The sequence below is a fragment of the Chroicocephalus ridibundus genome, chromosome 5, assembly GCF_963924245.1.
Source record: "Chroicocephalus ridibundus chromosome 5, bChrRid1.1, whole genome shotgun sequence".
In the NCBI taxonomy this organism is placed as follows: domain Eukaryota; kingdom Metazoa; phylum Chordata; class Aves; order Charadriiformes; family Laridae; genus Chroicocephalus; species Chroicocephalus ridibundus.
In genome coordinates, this window is record NC_086288.1 from 75,253,290 (window position 1) to 75,276,929 (window position 23,640).

Genomic DNA, 23,640 nt, shown 5'->3' on the forward strand with positions numbered 1-23,640 from the left:
GAGAGGTTTTGCTGCTCGGAGATCTTGGGTGTGCCCTTCTCACCAACACTTCTGGTCCTCCAAAAGCAGAAGGGAGCCCAGCTGACGATCCATGGCATAAGCAGGTCATTTGCCTGCTGTTGCCACTAAGGTGAAATCCAAGTTTTTGAGCTTTTTGTTCGCATTTCTTTCTTTCTCCTTCCACCTGTAGCCCAAAGAGCTGTCCATGTAAAGGTGGGACGGGTGTTTGTGCTGGGAGGGAGGAGTATTTTGTTGTTGGTTGTGGTGCCTCCCTAAAGCGCTCAACTGCTCCCTGTCCACAGTCCATCATGCCTGCTCACTGCAGCTCAAGTCTTCTCTTTACTCTTGCTGCTTTCCTTGCGGATACTTGCCAGGTCATAGAATGACAGAATGGTTAGAGATGGAAAGGACCTTAAAGAACATCTAGTTCCACCCCCCTGCCATGGGCAGGGACATCTCCCACTAGGCCAGGTTGCTCCAAGCCCCATCCAACCTGGCCTTGTGCGTGCCGCTCTGGAGTTTTGCTTCTAAGCAAAGCCTTAACTTGTGGCTGACTCTACTGCAAACTCACTGGCACGTGTGTCCCAAAACTACTGCTTGATTTTGACAGAATCAAGTTCCTTTCCCGGATTTCCCTGTCCTCACCAGCTGCCAACATTTTGCTTTTTGACACGGGAGATGCCATTCTTACTTCCCGTGAAATGCTTCGCAGCTGCCCTGCATGGGTTTCCTAAGTTGTAGGGGTGTAAAATTTTCTTGGCAAGTGATGTGTTTTTGCATTTAAATGCCAGCGCCCAAACAAATGCTTTGTCTTTCCTGTAACATCTTATTTAATCAAGTTCAAAATAAACTGGATTAACTCTTAGTATTTACATTAACAGTAAAAATCTGCTGGAAGCTAAAACAAATACTGAGGCTGTTCTTCATAGAACTAGACTATGCAGTAATAGTAAAAAAGTATGTTTGTCTTATTGCTTACATATATATTGCGGGGTTTTGGCAACCATTTGATGATTTTTTCATAACATAGCCAGGAAAGCTATGTAAATCACATATTTTCTCTTAAGTTTAAATATATATGGTTGCTTACTTGACCCGGGGGGAAAAAACACACCTGAAAAAAAATACCAGACCATCAGACCACCCTCTCAGCGTTTGTGAGGTACCTCAACTACATGTACAGCAAATGAACATGAAGAAACATACCTATTTTTGTTCTTTGGGTCTGTTTAAAAGGAAAAGAAAAAAAAAGCTAAATTAAATCCCAAAGTTGCAAGTAGTTGTTTACATTTCTTCAGTGAAATAGTCTTAGCTTCCATTACAACGCCTAGGGCAGCAGAGGCAGGGGGGAGGCAGTAAAGTGACATTAAAAATAGACGTCTCTATCTGTAAAAAGAGCAAATTAAACTTTTTGTCGGGGTTGAGAAAACCTTTAGAGCGAGCACTTTCAGAGCTGACAGATGAAGGTTAAATCAATAAGCAATTAATCACGTTCATCACTTTTTCCGTATTAAGGCAGACACAGTAGGACACAGCATTGGGGTTTTTGCTTTTAAACAGCTCTGTTTATTTGAGTCAGTGGCAGGCGCAGGCATTCGAGCTCTGGACAGACTTCCATGGGATTTAGCTCTGCTTTTGCAATTGTAAAGCAATTTCCAGTGTGGAAATATGGATTGTCTTGCACAAGGGACATACCAAAAGCTCATTAGTTAATGACTGTAAATAGTCTACACTGCCTTGCTCCACATATGCTAAAGTGGGACAGGACTAATTAAGCAAGTAAACTTACTACTTATTCTTAAATGACAAAGTAATTTGATTACGGCTGTTACACAACTAATTCCAAATAAATCTGAACAAGCCCCTACCAGATTAAGGTGCAAGTTCAGCAGTATATGATGTGCCCTTCATGGTACAGACCGTAAAATTTGACTTGGTTTAACTGTTTTGCAGGTATCAAGTGTCCCAGAGGGTGCATTTCACACCATACATGCATTTTTCCCTAATCTAACCATGCTGCTATGTTGATTTTGGTTTACATAGGTTCAATATTCGCGACTGACATTAAAAATGGACTCTGGTAGTACAATCATGCTAACGCGCTTCTGCTTGCACACTTCAGTTCAAAAAAAAAAATTAGATGTACAACTAGACGAGCACTTTTTTTTTTTTTAAGGTCAGTTTAACTGGTGGGATGCTGATTTCTGGGTGCTCTCAGTGCCTCAGTGCTTCACACCCCTTTGAATTGCTTCTTGCCGTGGTACTACAGGCATTGTTCTAAGGGCTAGAATATCATTTTCCTCAACCAGAAGCCAGGTTTCTTTATCAACTGCTAAAGTTATCTGGCAAATAGCATTCCTTTTGTCCCTGCTTCTTCCAGTGTTGGTGGAGGGAGAGCTGCGACAGTTTGCTGCAAGCTGGTGGCCTAGTTACTGAAACAAGGGGTGATTAAAGGTTTTCTTTTAATATTTCGTTCAGAAAGGAAGCAATACTAAATAAAACTTAGCCAGTTATACTTGGATGAAAGTTGACTTTGTATTATAGATTTATGGACAACAACTTGTTTCCCCTTCTGTAAACTTCTTAAAGTGCTAAATTTGCAATTATTATTAAAAAAAAAAAAAAAGATCTTATCGTAGCCTTTACTGTTTGGAAGAGAAAACTGTAGTATCCTCTGGTCTGAACTTCTGCACTACACTAATACTGTTCTGCATGTCCTGGACACTACCAAAAATCCCATTGTGACTGGGTGTCACAAATTTGCAGGCTTTAGTTAGAATCCCTCGTGCAAGACCGTCTCTGCAGACCCCAAAGAGACAGCAGGCACTTCCCTTCCTTACACCAGTGGCAACTTTAAATGCAGGGCTGAATGGGAACAGGAATAGCACCTCTTTCCCAGGCCGGCCAAGAAAAGATTACAAGGGAATCACCATAAATCCCAGCCCCTAACCTCACTCTCCAGTGTCTTCCCTTTGCGTGCTATAAAACACAAGAATGGCACTGGAAACAGCCAGCGACAAAGATAAAACTACTGCTCCCTAGGACATTAGGGTGCCTTCTCTCTTAATTCTAAAGGAACTTTACTTTCTTAATTGGAATTCTGGCCCATGTTGTAGTCTGATTTGGCTTCCCTCCCCCGCTTTCCAAAACCCAACCAAACTGCTCTCCAACAACACTATTAGTACCTGGCTACTTCCCATTACAGTTAAGGAAATAAATCAGTTTTTCAGTCGCTGTTAAAATCAGTCTATTTGGAAGCGAATGCCCTTTCTGCCGTGTGATACGTAACATGCACGGTAACCTCCACTGAGGTATGAAATCAGTGCATCTGTACTTTGGACGAAGAAAGTAATTCTTAAGAATATTTATTGTATTAGTATTTATTTTTTTGAGACAACAGAAAAATCTGTATTAAAAAAAATATTTGTTAACAGGCCAAGCAAGAGCTTCAGCAAAAGATCTATAAATCACGGAAAAGACATTTTTTGGCTCAGATCTCATTTTTGGTATTTCCCTAAGACCCTGTTTCTGTGACTAGATATGACATTTGGTAGGTTATTTTATAACAGGGCTTCTTAGACATACCCTCCTATCGGACCAGAACACCAGCAATTCATCTGAAGTGCTTAAGAAAGAATAACAGAACCGCCCTGTCCCAGGTGGCCTTCTAATAACCTAATTCTTTTCCATGCCTGCTAGGTGCCATTTTAACTCATGTGTGCTTTAGAAGTATTTTCATCTAAAAAAACCCAACCCAACCAAACAACAAAAAAATAACAAACCCATAAACCAGCAACAAACCAAACCAAGAATACTGTCAAGACTGAAGAGATCTAGAGCTAACTGCTGAACTCATTTGGTAGAAATGGCTGAAATCAAACCAGACATACATTAGTATACATTTCTCGTCAGCAGAACTGCTGATCAGGAAGCAAGAAAGTCCAGTGTGAGACAGGGTCCTCCATTGTTAGAAGCTTCAGTGACATTTCTATGTAGCCATTAGATTTCTGAAGAAAGGAGTTAGGCTGAGGAATCTTTTTCCAGAAGTATTTTTTCTTGGAGGACCTCCAATTCAGACAAGCAGCTTCCAACATAGGAAAGGTACAGGACTACCAAGGACTACAGGGATCTGGGCATTCCCGCAGGTAAGTCTCTGTATGACCATTATACACCTCCATCAGCGTTGTGCACACAGTCAGCTAACAGGCAGGCGGGAGGAAGAAGAATGAAAAAGAAGAAAAAAAAAAGAGAAAGCCTCATTACAGTAATTAGTGAAAAACCGTCTCTGATACTAGCTGAACAGTTCAACTGAAATGAGCATTTATCTTATTTAGTCAACAACATGCAAGTATGAATAGCTTGTGTCCACAGCCAAGAATGCTGCCTCTACTGAATATAGTAACTTAATTTCTCATTCAAAACCTCCTCTCACCCCTTTAGTCTTTTTTAAACACCAAACCCTTAAGTTCAGACTAAAACATCATCTGTTGCAAGCAGACTGTGACTGTAGTACCTGTAAACCATGCGGCACATTAACTTGTTTCATGCTACTTATAAGGGTACGTATCACAGGTTAATTCATGTTAGAAGGGTCCTTAAGGTGTCTGCAGTGCAAATGCTGCCTCAGACTGTGAGGAAAGGGCTCAGGCTGCACGGAACTTTGAAGCTGTAGGGCCTTTGCAAAACAGCTATTCCACCAATTACGTTTTGCTTTTACAAAGTAATGTGGAATTAGTTTTGGTTTTACGTGCATGTTTTCACCTAAAAACCCCCCGGAACGTACCACTGTTCCCTTCTCCTTAAGCATAAAGTAGTTCGTGGTCTGTCCCCCACCTCCCCACTCCAAACATTCTGCAAGAATAGAAGCATTACCTTATTGAGGACAGGCTTTGTGGAGAGAACATCATAAATTCTTGGTAAGGAGATGTTCTGAAAGACAATAATACATTTATGTTAATGGCCATTTATCTGTTAGTGTAAATGCGGAAAAGTGTAACTTTTTTACTGCTCAATTAGATAATAAGATAAAGCTTTAAGAATACATCGAGATCAGATGAGCATGGGTTACAAAAACTTGAGCAGACCAGATCTCATGGGACACGTGAGTGTCAGCATTTGCTGCCTGACAGTGCGTGTTTGAATTTCACTGGTGATAAAACAGCTCAGGAAACAATGAAAATCTCTCTCAAAGTATCTCCAAGTTTATCCCCCTGCACACGCAGCCACAGACAATGCAGGAAACCCACCTAGATGAAGAGAAAACCTAAAACTAAGAAAAAAAAAAATCATGTACAGAGCCATCTGGTACTTTATTACCCAGAAGCACAAACTGTCACAAAACCGTTAGCCGCTTCTGTCACTACAGCTGTGCTTGCCAATGCCCTGAATGTTCCTGGCTGTGTCAGATCAGTACTGTGACCTGGGAGTTTCAAAACAGCAAGATGAGGTACGGGGAGGATGTCTACCTCTTGCATGGTCTGGTTCAGGCATTTCATTGCAGGTGTTCTACGATTATCCAAGACGAGCGGAGGCTTCCAGCGATCGTAGTTTGTTTCTAACACGTACCACGTGCCTTTCTGGATATCAAGGCTGGAAAAGAGGTATATGTTTGTGTTTTGCTTCTCTGAGTATACAGTAAGTACATATAGAGTATATACTATATACAGCTGGATTTTTTTTTTTTAGGCTTGCTGTGGTATTGTTGAGTGGGAGTGTTGATCTACGTGAGGATAGGGAGGCTCTACAGAGAGACTTGGATAGATTGGATCGATGGGCCAACGCTAACGGAATGTGCTTCAACAAGGCCAAGTGCCGGGTCCTGCACTTGGGCCACAACAACCCCATGCGTCGCTACAGGCTTGGGGCAGTGTGGCTGGAGAGCTGCCCGGCAGAAAAGGACCTGGGGGTTCTAATTGACAAGCGGCTGAACATGAGCCAGCAGCGTGCCCAGGTGGCCAAGAGGGCCAATGGCATCCTGGCTTGTATTAGAAATAGTGTGACCAGCAGAAGGAGGGAGGCGATTCCCCCCTGTACTCTGCACTGGTGAGGCCACCCCTTGAGTATTGTGTCCAGTTCTGGGCACCTCAATACGAGAGAGATATCAAGGTGCTGGAGTGAGTGCAGAGGAGGGCAACGAAGCTGGTGAAGGGCCTGGAGAATAAATCTTATGAGGAGCGACTGAAGGAGCTGGGACTGTTTAGTTTGAGGAAGAGGAGGCTGAGGGGAGACCTCATCACTCTCTACAACTACTTGAAAGGACATTGTAGAGAGGTTGGTGCTGGTCTCTTCTCACAGGTAATTAGGGATAGAACAAGAGGGAATGGGTTCAAGCTGCAGCAGGGTAGGTTTAGGCTGGACATTGGGAAAACATTCTTCACAGAAAGAGTGGTCAGACACTGGAATAGGCTGCCCAGGGAGGTGGTGGAGTCGCCATCCCTGAATGTGTTCAAGACTTGTTTAGACGTGGTGTTAAGGGATATGGTGTAAGGGAGAACTTTGTAGAGTGGAGTTGATGGTTGGACTCGATGATCCCAAGGGTCTTTTCCAACCTAAATGATTCTATGATTTTATGGTTTTTCAATGATGCTAAAGAAGTGAGTTTTTGCACAACCACCTAAAGGAGGCTGTGGCGAGGTGGGGGTCAGTCTCTTCTCCCAAGTAACAAGCTACAGGACAAGATGAAAGGGCCTCAAGTTACACCAGGGGAGGTTTAGATTGGATATCAGGAAAAATTTCTTCACCGAAAGGGTTATCAAACATTGGAACAGGCTTCCCAGGGAAGGGGTGGAATCGCCATCCCTGGAGGTATTTAAGACAGGTAGAAGTGGTGCTGAGGGACACGGTTTACTGTGGTTGTGGCAGTGTTAGGCCAATGGTTGGACTCGGTAATCTTAAAGGTTCCTTCCAACCTAAATGATTCTGTGATTCTACGTCACAAGAAACAGAGGACACAATTATCGGTGGAACCTGTCCCCTTCTGGAAGGCTGAGTCAGGTGTCCAGTTAAGCATACTCACTCCCAAATATCCAGAGTAGCTGTCCTGGAACGAGTTATCACACACCCTTCTCCAGAATTTTTTCCACCCAGTATAAAGTAAGCTGGAGCCAGCAGTCTTGTTTTTGACAGTCTGTCTTTTGCATCCTGGTAACTGCAGATAACAAAGTAGTGTTGGACTATTAAATGTTATAAATGGTTCAAGTACTGAAGAATGAGTTTCACAGACCCAGGAAAAGTTTGGGTAGTTACACCTTTCTTCCCCTCTCATGCACATATGAAGAGATTGTATCACAATGAAGGAACACATGCAAGCAAAGCTCCTCTTCTCACTTTGTACTTAAAAGTTGACAGGTGCTCTTCGCACTTTCTCTACATTTAAAACAGGAATAAAATGATGACATGCTGTGCCATATTCCACCTAGTTAATTTACTGTACGAGACCTTTGTTTCTGTTTACTTCCTATAATATGCTACTACCTGTTGGATGTGTTTTGATGCAGAATGCTATTACACATTCACATACTGATATGTTGATTAGAAAAAAAAAAAATCCATCTGAGAAATCTGAGGAGTTTTAAGGGACCATGTGTGATGCCTCCCCCCCACCAGAGTACCAGCAAACCCACAACTATTTAATGTTAAGGCTTCTAGGAAGATACCTATACCATTAGATACTAAGCATACATCTACAATATTCATGCCAGTTGGAAGCAAAACAGATTAAAGCAGTAGAATATTTGGGGGGGAGAATACCTTGTAGCATTCTCTAATACTGTTCTTGTAAGAAAGCCCATCCACATACCATCTCTTCTACCAAGAAACCATTCGAAGATTCCTGCAAAATATCACTGGTTACAATCATTTGTTTTCAGAAGGTTCACTCATGCTATTCTGACTTTCACAGGCTTTAAAATGAACTGTGTTTTGTCTTACTCGTTTCACCATTTGTGTGGCTGTTTGTTAAGGTAACTGGTATGCCCAAGGCTGGAAAACTTGTACAGAACGAAAGAAATGAGCGTTACTCACCAACATAACCACCATCAAGACTGAAACGCTCATTCATTGTCAGAGTGAACAAGTCCTGAAAAGCATTAAACAAATCAACCTTAATCCATCGGCAGCCCATTAATACCAGTAATAAACAAGAGGCAGCACTGCAATTTACATGCCACTTGAGCTTTTTGTTCATTAGACTTCCCCTTTGAGTAATGGGCTGCAAGCTCAAGCCCATGTGGAGAAGAACCTAATTTATCACTGCTTGAGGAAGCAGAAATGACAATTCATAGTTTTCTGAGCTGGCACAGCAATCTGGCAAACCATGCTTTTATACTAAGTAAGTCAAGCCTGTGGCCATTTTTCTCTTGGCCCTTGTTGCATCACTGAACTAACAGTTTTCCTTCCCCTGCTGTACGTAACCTTCTTCTCAGACTTCTGAATACTACTCTAGTTTGAAGGCAGATTTTTAAGTCCCGGTGCTAACGTTATTGCTGTTCACATGGGCTTGCAGCTGTACACAGTCCAATCTGCGCTACCTGCAACATGCAATTCAAACTCAAATCCCAGCCTTCTCCAACCAGTGTTTCTTTCAGAGGGAAGTGGAATTCAGCTACGCTGGATCATTTTCAGAATTGACTCTTCCCAGTGTATTTGACCAGAAGATAAAAATAAATGGATACAATGCAGGGATTTACGCCAGAAATGCTCTACTATGAAAAGGGCCACTTATAATTGAGGATAAAGGCCAAGCATGTAGAAAAGGAGGAGTTGTGGTAAGCTGGAGACCCTAGTATAGTTCTATACTGCTGGTTTTTAAGATGTAGATAAAACTCAGATTTCAGGCGGGTATTAAAAAAAAAATTAAAATCTTGCCTTGTAGGACTCCTTTTCCAAGGACTGGAGAAAGAATTAAAATAGCACAAGTGCACTGTTTCACCTCTGGGATCACAGCAGTATCTGTTTGCTACCAAGAAACTCCGACCAATTGAGCACTTTGTATTCACTCCTGTATTCAGAATTCAGCACTGTTTTTTAAGAATTTTCCAAACATAAGTATTTAATTTCAGCAGTCTGCTTTTAGGAGGAAGCGTGCAGCATTGTTTTCTTTCTTCACAGTAGCTATACTGTGTACCAGAACAACTAAGAGGTCATTTATTAAAAAACATCCCAAGGCAGAAGATGAAAGCAGGAAAATTTACATCTTAAAGGAAACTCTGAAGCATTATTAACAAATTGACAAGCCCCCTTCCCCATACTTACTGGTTTGACTCCAGACACCATGCCTATGTATCCTGCAAAATTTGTGGACCTGAATACCGTTTTGTTGTTTCTCTGGAAGTCCAAGTTTACCACTAAAGGCTTCAGTTCCCGAGTTAAAGTCCAGGAACTATTTTTAACATCCCACCTGCAGAAGATGGTACAGCATTACAAAATTCCCTCCCTCAGCAGCATTTAAAACTTGCCTTTGCAGCACGCAGATTTCCTCTGTGAGTTGCCCGTCCTGATCTTACTCGTGTAGTTATTCAGGAGTTACCTGAGCAGCACCAGCAAGGGACAAGTAGGAAGTCTAAATGCATAGGCAGTCGGTGAAAAGAACCAAGTTGTGTTCGAACCAAGAGCATATCACCACTCAGTATTAAACAGCACCACCATTCCAGCTGGGGGGTTGTTTTTGAACACACATAACTTTGTTCTGTTCCCACTGGCAAAGGGAGGCTGCTACGGGTATTGCCCGTGACACCAAACCCACTGTATCCTGAAAGCATGCGTAGCTTGTTCTGCAGCAGAATGAGCCACTTCCCTCAAATTCTTACTTGTCAAAGTGAGAAAATGAACCGCGCTACTGGATTTGCTCTACACAAAGGGAAGTCCCAATTCTAGTTTGTAAAATAAGCCAGAACAATTTGAGGGCAAGAGCATGCTAAAGAACGCTTAGCAGATCGTTAAATTCTCTGGAAACAATCCAGGTTCTGGAAACACCTTTGAAAGTTGCCTTCATTTTCAGGGAGCATATTCCCAGGATTTCTGACCAGTGGGAGAAGTTCAACACAAGCCAAACCAAGGGACAGGTGGGGTCACAGTTGACAACATTTGAGTTTTTGATAGGCAGGTAAGACTTTTAATGAAGCTGGACATTTAAATCCCATCTGGGCACTGAGAATCATCTGGATGAGTGATGTTACAAAATATACTGGGATATTAAAAGCAAATACTGAACTACCTGATCACCACGTATGAAATGAGAACTAGAAAAGAATCCAGTGCTGGGCAACAAATCCAAAGTTTGTATCTAAATGACAGATAATGTTACATCAGCGGAATGCAAATAACTGGCTTCCGAGTAGAAATGATGAAGGATGGGAAGTGCCAGTAGAGCACAGTACAGAACAGGGGGATAATTTTGGGAAAAAAACAACCACAAAACCAAGCCAAATCCAATCCACATTTCACTGCATACACTAAAATTGATGCTGCTGTCCCATCACATAAAGAACAAGATATACCATGCCTCAGGGATACCAGAGAACATGGACCGTTCTTTGGTTCGAGACAGTTTTAACTGGAGCTGGGAAAAGACTAAGTAACACTGAACACAACTGTTTTACAAAGTCATTCCCGACAAGCTGCGAGCAGTTTGCCGTAAGATCAACACAACAATGCTTTTGTTTGCTTTAGCCTTTTTTCACAACGCACAATGCAGCATTACTTGTCACAGCCTTAACAACACCCAACATACAATTCATCATTTAGACTCAAAGAATGCATGTAGAAACTTCAAGTTCAGCTAGCTTTTTCTTTTGGATTTAGCAAAAAAATAAAACCTAAAAGGCACCAGTTTAAGTACTTACCCGAGAAAGAGTCCAAAGTCCAAGTTTCTGGCATGGTACAGCTTCCCTACATATCAATAAATAAATAAATAAATAAATAAATCTTTCCTAAGAAAGAGACCTAAAATTCAGCATAGAAAACCACGAAATGAGTAAGCAGGAAAAACACCTTGGAAAGTAAGCAGGAAAATACCAGCGTCTAGTTGCCCTTTTCATAAGCACAGAAAAATTGTGCGTTTTTTTGGTTCAGAGAAGTGTTTTGCTGTAATTGAAATCAAGTAACCTTGTAAACTGCTGTCCATCTCAGCCTCAAATGCTTTCCATATTATGTTAATGCAATGGTAATACCTTGAACTTCCCCTAAAAGTGAGACGTTATAAGCTCTCTGAGAATCCCTCATGAATTTCCTAAGCTGGAACAGGTGCAGACAAGGGCTGCAGAACTCAGTTAAGAAAATGAGTCTCTTTTCTTAAAACAGCCTATCCATTTTCTCTAGCACCATACATATGTGATAGCCAGAAACTAGCTGCAAAACGGACTGCAGTAGAATCCCTCATGGCACTGAGAAAGTATCAGCTGTCTGGCTGGTGTTTCTTTCCCCTACACAAACAAATGCCACCTATTAAACAAAAAAACCCAAACAAACAGCACAAACCACCCACAAAAAAACCCTCAACAAAACCAAATGCAAACCATCTTTGAAAGTTGTTTTTTTTTTTAGCCTAAAACACCCTTGATCTCTTATTCCTTTCTCAAGGAATAACTTTTTATTATCATTGCTTTTAGTCTCTTCTACCTACTAGACTTTCTTGCCTGCAGATGAGGACTATGTTTGTATAATTGAGGTGGACCCTCTCCTACATAACAGGAAACTGTTAACGTTGTTGCATTACCTGTTTTATCTTCTGCCACTATTGATGTACAGACAGTAAAAATTTCATAAAAGATGTTAAAAATAACAATTTCCCCTAGAACAAAAAGAAACAAACTTCAATAGTTTGAAATTTTTGCCATGCACAGAAAAAAATGGTTAGAAAAAAGCATAGTGAAAAGTTATAATATTCCTCTAAAGAATTTCTGTTTAAGTCTCATTTGATCTTTGAAATGACCGGTTTAGCAAAATCAAGAGCTTCCTGAAAGGCAAACAGAAGGATCAGAATTCCTTGGTCTTCTGCCTTACCATACAGAAAACTGACAGTCATCGCTACTTCCTCCTCTGGAAACGTTAAAACAAGCTATAAAATTCACTTTAAAGATGAAAGCTGCTGTATGTACCACTATTCCCATATAAGAGCTGCTGACTAGCACCAGGTGTCCTGCTCCTGTATGAGGGAGCCAGTGGAAGCAGGTCTATGGACTTCCTCCACCTCAATTCTGGAAGAATTCAGTGTCTACTTCTCACCTGGAATTGCACTCTTTTGCAGGAGGTGTGGAAGGAAGGCAAGAGGATGTGTCAAGGATCACAAGGGAGAGAAAGCACAGCATGAAACTGAGCCTTGCCTTCTTGGTATGTCAATAGCAGACACACAGCTCAACAGGAAACCAGTGAGAATCAAGATTCCCCCAGATTTTGGTGCATAGGAGCTGAGACTCCCTCCAGTTCCCAAAACTCAGGAGCAAGAAGCTACAGCTCTACAGAGAAGTCCCAGCCTGATGAAAGGCTTGTGTGATTTATTGCCATTCTCCTCTAAAATACCATTTTCATTTGATGTGAGATGCAATTTATTACTTTATCTACTTAGTTAATGATTAATTTGTTGAAGTCACAGATGACTACAGGTAACTATACTGCAGATTGGTACACATACTGATTTTAAATTAGTCTGGATTGCTAGTTTTCCACTACATTAATAAAGTGTTGGAAACTATTACCCAGAGGAATCCCTGATGAATTTGCAATTCCTTGGAGTTCTTCATTGAAAGGATAAGGAAGCGTGGCGGTCAGATGAGCCTGAAAGGGAAAGTTTTGTACGTTGTTTGTGTAAGCTACGGCTATTTTGTTACTTAAAACAAACCTCTCCCCAGTAGGTACATCCTTCTCACAACTGTTAAATTGAGTATTTAATTCCTCTGCAGCCTGTAGAACTTGAGGATGTTTGTAGAGTGCTTGGAAGACAAGTACATACTTAAGGAAAGTAAAAACTATTACTTATCAAAATATTGACATATGAGCAATGGAGATTAGCACAGTATCTTAATTATAGTTAGCAGCAATGGGCAGAACAGAGTGAAGTAAGACTCTCATATTGTAAGAGCTCAACTGGAACTGAGCTTGACGTCAGTATTTAAGGGAATCTCTAACTTTCACATCAGTATGACGACCTGTATGTGCTACCTTTATGTCAACCCCACTCAGGCACATAGGCACACAAATGAAGAGTGGCCAGCATGACCTAAGACATAAAGATGGGGGACAGATTTGACCTCATGCTGTCTCTAGCGCTGCACTGTTTTCCCTGTCCTGATTCTACACCAAAGCCTATTTTAATCAGAATCAAATTATTTTTTAAGATGAGGCCAGGTCAGAGTTTCTCCTGTAATGAGACATTTATTACACTTTTCAGAACCTGATTTTATTCTACTGTTTAAAAGGAGCTGAACATGGCAAAGAGAATTTCAGTAAAATGTTTTGCTAGGGTGACTAAGTCAGTAGCATATATGTTTAGCATGACTAATCCAAACTTGAAAAAATCTTAGAAAGAATTAGAGGAGGAAGAGACATGCGCATTTTAGGTTTGATAGTTTCAGAGTAATTCAGAGTAGGCAAGAAGGCAAAATTTCACCAAAAAGGCAAGATTTTTATTCTAGAAGTGGAAGAAGTTATTAATTGCCAAATTTAGTAGCATTCTAATTGTGGTAGTCAGAGCGTATAATAATAAAATAATTCAGCTGAAAATACTTACTATTTTGTTATCCACAATGTCAACAACTTTGCCACTGGGGAAGAAGGTATTTGCTATATCTTTAATATTCTGGACCACAGTCTTCAGCTAAAAAGAACAATGGCTTTTATTGCGTAGAAGATCTTGAGCATAAGAATTGCTATAACACTAACAGAACTCCTTCACATACTTTTCAAAAAAACATTTTGCTGAAAAAATATGTATTTAACATGCTAAATATGGTGTTCTTTGTGAGGAAATCACCCCCAACTCCCCATTAAAAAGTCACTCCTCAAGCTTTATTCAAATAACTTTCTAAATTAGCTCTGACATGTCCCTTTACTAGAGAAAACAAAGTACAGGAAAAAGCCATCCTCGTCTCCTGCTCCTTTGATCACATTTTGATACTCTGCACTCTTCTATCTTTAAAAATGTTAATTAAAAGCTCTTTGCTTAAGCACTGCTGTTCTTGAAGCCAAAAAGATTCAGTAAATTTCTTATAAAAGCACATACTTTCCATTTGCAACACATGAATGGCCACAAATAGAATTCCACTCCATGTGATCTAACTCCAAAGTACGTGAGAGATAAAACCTTTCAGAATTTAAGGTGCAACCTGAAGCTCCGAACGCCCAATTACAGTGTAAATAGAATTTGTCTGGCTTTCAGAGTTGGAAGGTCAAAGTCAGCAGGGATACAGCAAAAATCCCTAGCCCTTTTCAAGAAATTAAGCCCTACTGAATTGAATTTTCAGCAACCTTCAGAACAGTTGTTCTAAGTAGTCTGAAATAGGCTCGAGTATTTTTAAAATGATTTCTCCCATGAAAACCCCAGTGCTGCAACCAGCACCCCTGAAAAGGGCTGGAAGTTCTCCTTTTCCCCCTTGCCATTTCGTCATCTCATGCAGCGTTTTGAGAGAAGCAGGGACATGCAGAGGAGAAGGGACGCTGCCTCCGTTTCACTTACCGAGGCTGTCCTTTTGGCGTACTCCTCCTCCTTCATTCTGTATTACTTCATGATTAAAGAGCTTTGATAAATGAAAGCCTGCTTTATGCCACACCATTTTTTATGGCAAGCATCAGTGCCCCTATACTTGATGCTGCCAGCTCAAGAGTTGAACAGAAAAATATTTTACTCAAGCAATTATTTTAGTCTAGAATAATTTTACAAAAGTCAAATAGAAATATCTCTCCCTTCCAGAGAATTTTAGCACAGGTATTCCTTTCCAAACCTTTTTTTTCAAAATAAAAGGCCACGCACTAGTTTTATACCTGCCAAGCTTCAAAGTAAGCTCTGCATTTCATACCTCTGTCTTTTTGTCGTGCATCAAGTTATCCCATCTTTTGCTAGCAGGTAAATCAAGATTTATGACATATGTGGGTACATTCCCTTTGAACCTGAAAGATAAGTACCAGAGTTCGAATTTAAAGAAGGCTTTGAAAAAATATTTGACAAAATAGGTGCTTCCCACCTGTAACTAGCATTTTCTTGATCTGCAACAGGAATAAGTTACAAAAAAACCCCCACACCTGTTCAGACTTGCAAATCATGACTTTTCTGTAATTTGCTAGACAACTGAATCAGGTTACTTACGTTGGTCCTGAAGGAGGGTATGTTTTACTCCTGCACTCTTCTCCATACTGTAAAGACAGTGAAACATAACTACTTAGCTTCTTTATGAAATCACTTTATTATTCTAGCAGACTTAGTTTTGAATTAAGCCTTTAGGACTAGTCAGCTAATTCAATCCACGATGACTTGATAAGAAAGGAAGAGAAAGTTTCGGGACTTTGGAAAGGGTGCAGAACAGAATACAAGACATAGGGGACAAACAGCAACTTCCCCGTTCTGTCTGACAGACCTTCAGACAACCTGCCTAATATAGTCCAAGGCAAGCACGAGTTGATGATAAATATACAAACCCCTTTTTACTCAGTGTGATTCAATACAGAGCACTTCAAAACCATATTCTTTAGACAAGTTCAGATACCTTAAATCTCACTACGGACCAGTTTGTTCCATCCGTTCCATTCATAATCTCATTTTATAGCGTCTTTCATAATTATGCTCAGTGTTAAGCTTCACTTTGTGGCTGGGGCAGAGAAAGCACACTGAACTTTGGGAAAACTACTCAGCCAGGGGAATGAGCTATATACAGCATGACTTTATGTTTAGTGTGGAAAAGCACTGCTGAACTGGTGCTAGATACTATGAGGGCACATTTCAGGAATGAAACTAAAAACTAGTTACCTTCATTCCTGTAAGCATGGCTAGATACAAACGAAAGTTTCGGAACTATATTTAGGCACACTGTGCTTCCCCATCAATTACATAAAGCATGTATATACATACATAAACGTATGCATATACATGCCACAATTATAATTGCATGTTTTACCCAGTGAAATGGGTAATGCAAATGCCTACTCGCTGCACTTGTGCTTCAAGACAGTTGAGAGCAGACCAGATCTGGTCCCCGTGCTATCTGAGCAGATCAGTAAGCTCCTAAGAGCACAGCATGTCCCTCTAGGAAAAAGGAAAGGTACACATGCTATTCTGGGAGTCCATAAGAAGGCTCCCGAAGCACAAGTGTTTGGGAGACACAACAGAAAGAAAAATATGTAGGGATCCTTCCACCACTTCCTCCCCCCCAACCTTGATTTCCAGTATTTATTTGGCTGTACTAATTAGATTACTTGACTAGCGTGTCCTTACAATGCATTCTGGCTCCAGTAAAAACTGAGACATGATCTCTAGCAGCTGTGTGTCTGGGACAAACAAGCTAACTAATGCCCATGTTCACCTTGGGCTAATCACATTATCTGTTTTTAATGCATTAATCTAGAAAACACAATGTCTCACAGAATGCCACGGACTTTAAACACTGGCATAATTTGTTACAACTGGGAACAGGAATTTGGAAGTGGGATCAGTTTCTGTGTGTTATCATGTGTTTTCTTTTCGTATTGTTTCCAGTAGCTGGGAGAAAGCATGAGGTGGATTTTGGTTTTCCTACAAGCGAGACAAAGATACAGGACCAGCAGCTCTGCGTTTCCTAGATTTTACTGTGGTGCAGTTACAGCCTTTGCACAGCTGGAACAAAAGGTCAAACACAAGAGGCCATTTAATTTTCAAATTGAGGAAGTTTCAAAACAAGGAGGGAAAGGAGGAGGATATCAGATGACTAATTAGGCAACAAAAGTCAGAGGCTTCGTGCAAAGCCAAGCAAATACTTAACAGCATTAATGCAATTGTCTTGTGAAATTTTCCAACCTGCAATACTAAAAACAACCAGAAAAAGTGCCATTACATATACATCCTACTGCAATGGATACACAGGACCTTCAGGAAATAAATACTTTTTGTCACAATATGCTTCTTGCCAGATAAAGCCTATTAAAAAGGTTATCCCAAATGGATAAAAATTCAGTTGATCTGTCAGAATAGCTCATGCATACACAGAGGAAACAGTGGCAACCAGGCAAACTGATCTCAGAGGATTTTAAGTGATGTTCCAGGTGCTAAATGGTATGTCACGCCTGACTCTCTCTCCTGAGATTTTAATCTTGTATTTGAAGTTATTTTTATCTTCCCAGCCCTTTGCAACCTAAGCCACAAAAGAGGTGGGGAAAGCGACAGTTAAGAGAAGAGCTAAGGGAGAGATACAGAGAAGAGAGAAAATGTTCCCTCCTTACATGTCAGTAATTTTAGCCTTCTCACCTGTCTACGTATAAAGCAAGCTAAAGAAACCAGTAATCCCCAAAACAACCCATACACCTCCCAAAACTGTTCGCATTGATTGAGATACCTGAGGAAAGCCAAGATTATTAACAGTTTCTTTAGGTAAGCTATTATAGCTTATATATATTAGTGTGTGTATATATATATATAAAAATAAAACCTAGTATATATATGTTGCACATAAGCAACAACTTAAAAAGATATCAAGACAACCAGAAAACTAGAAGGTTTTGTTTCTGTAGGTTTCTTTGTTTGTTTTTTGTTTGCTTGATTTTTTAACACACACAAAGTTCTGAGGAGGAACAAAAAAATTGTTACCTTTTGTAATCAGCTAAAGACTAACTGCAAACTTTTCTAACAGAGCAAAAAGAAAAAAGACACTTCAACAATTTTCTTACAGCAACCAAAAAACCACCAGGCAGTTTCTATGACCAGAATGAAACAAGCAGCTATGAAGTTAGTGTGGTGAGCTGTGTGGTGAGCGAGATCCTCCCTTCTGCACAGGCTTGACACTGGAAGAGGAACAATAAATGCTGTCTGAAGTGTGAGCAGTCTTCCAGCACGAGTTTCCGATGTGACAAACCAGAGGTGGTCTCCCAGAAAGAGCCAGCAGAAGCTGGCTACAAACAGGAGGTCGTCACTATAAATTGCTTTTCAAACATGCATTCAACCTCCTAGAAGGAATACAGCTATTCTTGAACACTGACTATATGCTCTCTTTTTTTTTTTTTTAATCACCTATTACTAGTAGGTTGCATATTTTGATTATCTGATGTACTGCTGACTTTCAAATTTAAATGTACATAATGATACAAAAATGCATGCTTGGCACCATAGGATAAAAACACTCAAAGAAAAAGAACACAGTGGAAAAGAAAGACAGTATGTTATGGGGAAAAATGGAAATAATAAGAAAAAATGGAAGTAGTAAACTGAAGATTTATATTATGACTGACTGTATGAAAAAAAAGTAGAGCAGAACAGGAACAAAATAGCTAACAAAGTGCCAAGAGGAATTTCTACCTGGAAAAAATAATCAAGCAATAACAGTTATTATTCAGTGCAGTAAAGAAAATTAATGCATGGTTTAATGATTGATGAGTAACTATTTTAAAACCTAGCTTGACTTCATTAATATGAAATAGATTGAATGTAGCTTGTCCTGTCTAACGAATGCCAGCACTAACACTTTCTTTACCACCCTCAACAATATTTCGCATGTGGGCCCTCTCTGACATCCTTCCTTAATATTCAGTGTTTCTCATCTTCATATTTAAAAATAAAATTACCTCTTTGAGCTATGAAATACGATTCCATAGGTTAAAGACATGGCATTCAATCTCTTTCAGACAAAATAACCTGTTATATTCAGCATCTCTCAGTCTATGAACTCTGTGGTCTAACACATTTTTCTCTCTGCTCTTTTTCCCTTACAGGACGGTGCCAACGCAGCACTCTGTCCCGCTGCAGCAGTCCCAATGCTCTTCACCTTTCTGAACAGGGAAGCTGAGTGCTCTTGCAGTGCTGAAGCAATGGGGACTGAGCCAATTTAAATTGCAGTTTGGACAAAATGTTCAGTATGGTTGAGGAGGCCCAGCCGAAAGCTAAAGGGACTGACAGTCTGTACTCCTGCAATGTAATTCATGGCATCCAGCTTCCATGTTCTTTGTTAATGAGAAGAACCCAACCAGCTGTACGTAGGAAGACAACAATAGCTGCTCGTTCTTCAGCAAACTATGCATCCCAGCATCTGAACCAAAAATAAAATTCCCAAGCCTGATATCTGGCTGCACAGCAGCACAACCTGCAACCTGGACACCCGGTTGATATTGTGCAAGTGCAATCAAATGCAAAATCAAGCTCTAATGACAGACTTTGCTGATAGCTGTCACTTTCACCCCTGCTCCACAACCGAGGAAGCTTTTGGATAAAATTCTGAAGGTGTTTTAAGCTGGTGCTGGCTTGTAGTATTGGGGCTAGATGGGATTGGGTGCACAGAAAAGGAAGGGGCATAATTCTGTGTAGTCGGGATGCGACGGGAACGTGGGTCATCCAGATATCCGCAGTCCTCCAAAGCCTTTCCTGCAGTTCCCCCCTCTCCCAAAACCCATACTTGTTCTCCTGAAATCAATATAATTTGCTAGGAAAAGTCTTAGGGCAAACATGAAAGAATACAGGAAGCAGCGCGCTCCCTAAATATTTCAAGATACATTGCAAAAGAGTATTCTGAAATGCGGAGATGCTTAAAAGCCTGTCCTTGTCACAGAGGATGAGGAGACGGAGGAGTGCTTCCCTGACAGGGGAATAACAAATACATCAGGAATAACAAATAACATCAGGATGCAAGAACAGCTGTCGACATGCCCAGGAGATGGAAGCCAGCCTGTTCCAACTAACTACCTAACTAACACCCCCCTCGACTTCACAACTCCACCAAAAGTTAAATACTTCACTTATTACCTTACAAAATAATAATAAAAAAACCCCGAAGAAAACCTGACACCTCAAGCCCACCTGCTCTAGTCCCCTCCCCTTTGCTATAGCAAATACAGCAAGATTCAAAAGCATTATGTGCTTTTAGCAAGCCCTTCTTAACTTTCCTTCTGAAAAGCACTGCTTTGCTGTAATGTTACTATATTTATGTTATAGATGATGTACATGAAACTGAACGCAGGAGCGAGCAAGGGCTTGTGAAACACACCCGATAGACACCAAGACTCGTTCACCGCAGCCGCCCCAGAGAAACCATTTAAAAGTCACCAAGTCGGTGAGGGCGGCGAGACGCTGCCTTAAATTCACATTTTCCTGCCTGGGGAAGACCATTTTCCCTCACAACCCCCCGGAGCCCCTGGGGCTCCCCCGGGAGCGGCGCTGCGACGATCCCGCGCCCCCCCCCCGCCCCCTTCCCCTCAGGCCGCCATGTTTACCGGGTCCGGCGCCCAGACGAGCTGCGCCACGACCAGAAGGGCTGCGGGCCCCAGCAGCGCCTGGCGCCGGCCCGCCATCCTCCTTCCCGGCTCGGCGAGACGTTTCCCGGTGTGGCTGCCCCACATGACACCGCCCCGCCTGTCAGGGGAAGGGAGGAGGAGAAGGAGGAGGCGGCGGCGGTAGGGCCGGGGCGGCGGCGGCAGGGCCCTGCCGCCGCCGCCCCGGCCCTACCGCCGCCGCCCCAGGCGTATAGGGGCTATAAGGTCCCCCCCGGCGGAACCACCCCTTCTCCAGGCTGAACAACCCCAACTTACTCAGCCTGTCCTCACAGCAGAGGGCCTCCAGCCCCCCTGATCATCTTCGTGGCCTCCTCTAGACCCGCTCCAACATGTCCCATGTCCTCCTCACGTTGGGGACCCCAGAGCCGGACGCAGGACTCCAGGTGGGGTCTCAACAGAGCGGCGCGGAGGGGCAGAATCACCACCAATAAATATTAAAAAGCTAGGGTGCCTTGTTTCGTTGTTTGTTTCTCGTGCTTTATGCAGTGCCCGAGATCTGTCACGTGTTTTTAGGCACACAGAATAGCAGCAAAACAGTCTTTAGTATCACGGCTTAATTGGCCGTGCAATTAACTCCCTTATAAAACAAAGCGGGGGTGGCAAGAAAAGGATGGGAAGTCCTTGGCAGATGTCTGATTGGAAAGGTGTATGGCATTGCAGAAACGGAGAAGCAGGAAATGATAAAAAGAAATGCGTTGTTAGGCGTGAGGGCCTTGGGCAAAGGGAGGGCCCGCAGCAGCGCGTAGGATGGAGTCGGCTCCCAACGTAAGCCTGGACTTGCACAAAGCTTTAGAGACCAAGGCAGAAAAGCATTAAGCACTGGGGGAAGAACATACCGAACTAATTGGGGGATTTAGGAAATGAGGAAAATTACAGCGTAACGGGAGAAACCTTGAGATTTTCATGGAAGTGTCTTTCACAAATAGGAAATAGTGGCAGATGCCCCACCCCCGGGAACATTCAGGGGCAGGTTGGACGGGGCTCTGAGCAATCTGCTCTAGTTGAAGATGTCCCTGCTCATTGCAGGGGGGTTGGACTGGATGGCCTTTAAAAGGTCCCTTCCAACCCAAATCATTCCATGATTCTATGAAATTAGGCAGTTTCTGTAGGGCCCAGGCATTTTTGGGGGGTTGAAAACAAATACCCGTATATAATATTATTGTCTAGAGTAAGAAATAGATTAACTTGGTCCTGTTATTTTCTAAACATCTGCAGCCCCTTTTTCTCTGCTTTTATTTCGGGAGCAGACAGCTTTTAGGTGCTCTACTATCTTTATTTAGATGCTTTACTATCTTTAGGACATTTTTCACAGTAAAAAATAAATGACGACTTCGGAAAATGAAAAACTCTTTCTGAATGCTCTGAGGACAAAATTATGCCATCGTCACATTACACATTCACAACTTACTTTTTTGAAGCCTCTTTGTACTTCTGGTTTAGTTCTCTCACCAGTAAAGAAATTTTCAGTTTAAGTTAAGTTTCTCTGACTATGGCTATTCTGCTGTGTTCCTATCAGGATGTGTTGCCTCCAGGGTCTACACCAGCACATTAGGTTCTCCATTTTGTTGTCTAGGTTTCTTTTGTCAGTTTTCAAAAATCTAAGTTAAGTCAGAAGGGAAAAAAAAAAGCTTCCTAAGATGTGCAGTTTACTCATTAACTGTCCCACGTGACAGCTGGTGTCTCCGATACGTGGTACTTCATGTCCACCCTTCTGCTTTCTCATACCCATCTATCCAGTGCTGTATTACCACTCCCCGCATCTGTTCCTTCCTCCAGAAGGAGAGGCTGCACAAATTATTCCCCCTTTTCTCCGTTTCAGTTAAAGCTGGTCGTGCTAACACTAGTGCCAGGACACAGTATCACCAAGAAGACTCCATGAATACCTCCAGTAGGAAAATATCGCAATGGACTCCTTACAGCAAGTTTAAGACACATACCAATCTTCACCCTTTTGTCACACCTTTTTCCTGGGACTAAAGTTCCAGTGAATTCCCCAGACTCCTGCTTCTGTGTTATCTCAGAACACGTGTTTTTTAGCAAGAATGTAGTGCATCGTTAGTCCCAGCGCAGAGGGCAAACCCATTGCTATTACAATACCCTTATTCCCTGCAGGGCTGCCAGTCCCTTGCCAAATCCCGCACTTCCTCTTCTACTTGGGACAGTCTCATTTCATTTGCTCTGACATTTCTTTTTACTTCACTTATTCCTAGCTGCGTAACAAACGTTGCCTCTCAGTTCCATTTTCCCCTTACTATCATGTATAGCTACTTAAAGAGACTACGCCTTGCATTCTCCTATTTACATAGATAAATATGAAACAGAAAATTCCTTTCCACAGGTAATTCTCAGGCTCTTCTTCAGATTCTGAGCACTCCTTTCAGCACCCTTTCCATCAGCATAGCAGATTCCTGTTCCCAGCTGTGTCCATGTTTGAGCAATCATTTTTATGAGTTCTACCAGACAGGATTTTATTTAAACAATATATTCTTGAAAGGAAAAACAGATGCTGCAACATCGGTCTACTCCAACCAACTTTCACTTCAGATGCATTTAAGATTCACAGTGATTGTGGATCAATGACACCTGCAATGAACTGCCCAATAAATAATTGCTCTGGCCCACAGCCTGCTCCAGTGTTTCAGGGAGCAGTTTTGGCCGTAGGCCACTTCCAGGTCCGTGATGTCGCAACAGCTGTACATCAGGTTACTTACATTTCTGGGGAGGGACACATAGCCAGGTGCCTAAAACCAGAACGACTTAATCCTAATCCAACTAATCCTAACTACTACCCTAATCCTCAGTCCTAGATCAAAACTGAGGAGTTTTGGGGAAAAAATGAATTAAGTTTTTTTCTGTGATGGCACAACCCACAGCTATGCTGCATTTTCATACAAGAATTCCTCAGGCTCTGGCCAGGAACATTTGCCAGCAATCATCTTATTTATTTCTAGCTTTTGGCCTTCTCCCTGCAAATTCAGCGCTCACACTTCTGTCAGAAGTCCCGAGCACGCACAATGCATCTTTTCGAACAATACAGGAACTCAAAATATGTCTTTTACTCACTGTGGCAGAAGCAGCACAGCCCTCTTCTTTACAAAAATTGAGTCACACAGCATACGGACCGACACTGTGGTTCAAAAGCCTCTAAGCTACATACACAGTTTCACCTGCCTGACCACTTCTGCTATGGGTGAAACGCTAGCCACACGC

At 41.8% G+C, this 23,640-nt stretch overlaps 1 protein-coding gene across 3 annotated transcripts; it reads right to left on the reverse strand.

The window, feature by feature from the left end:
• Positions 1-1,537: 1,537 nt before the first annotated feature.
• Positions 1,538-20,902, reverse strand: ASAH1 (N-acylsphingosine amidohydrolase 1). 3 transcript variants are annotated; one of them, XM_063337104.1, is made up of 15 exons: positions 20,686-20,900; positions 20,371-20,485; positions 15,296-15,342; positions 15,009-15,099; positions 13,724-13,810; positions 12,693-12,771; positions 11,714-11,788; positions 10,842-10,887; positions 9,253-9,397; positions 8,023-8,077; positions 7,750-7,831; positions 7,016-7,147; positions 5,466-5,589; positions 4,873-4,929; positions 1,538-4,199 (listed from the first exon to the last, which is right to left on the reverse strand). In XM_063337104.1, the coding sequence occupies exons 2-15, from the start codon at positions 20,446-20,448 to the stop codon at positions 4,110-4,112; spliced, it is 1,188 nt and encodes a 395-aa protein (XP_063193174.1). In that variant the 5' UTR covers positions 20,449-20,485; positions 20,686-20,900; the 3' UTR covers positions 1,538-4,109. The 3 variants fall into 3 exon arrangements, with proteins under 3 accessions (XP_063193174.1, XP_063193175.1, XP_063193172.1); XM_063337105.1 differs by lacking the exon at positions 20,371-20,485 and having other exon boundaries at positions 20,686-20,902; XM_063337102.1 differs by lacking the exon at positions 20,686-20,900 and having other exon boundaries at positions 20,371-20,545.
• Positions 20,903-23,640: the final 2,738 nt, after the last annotated feature.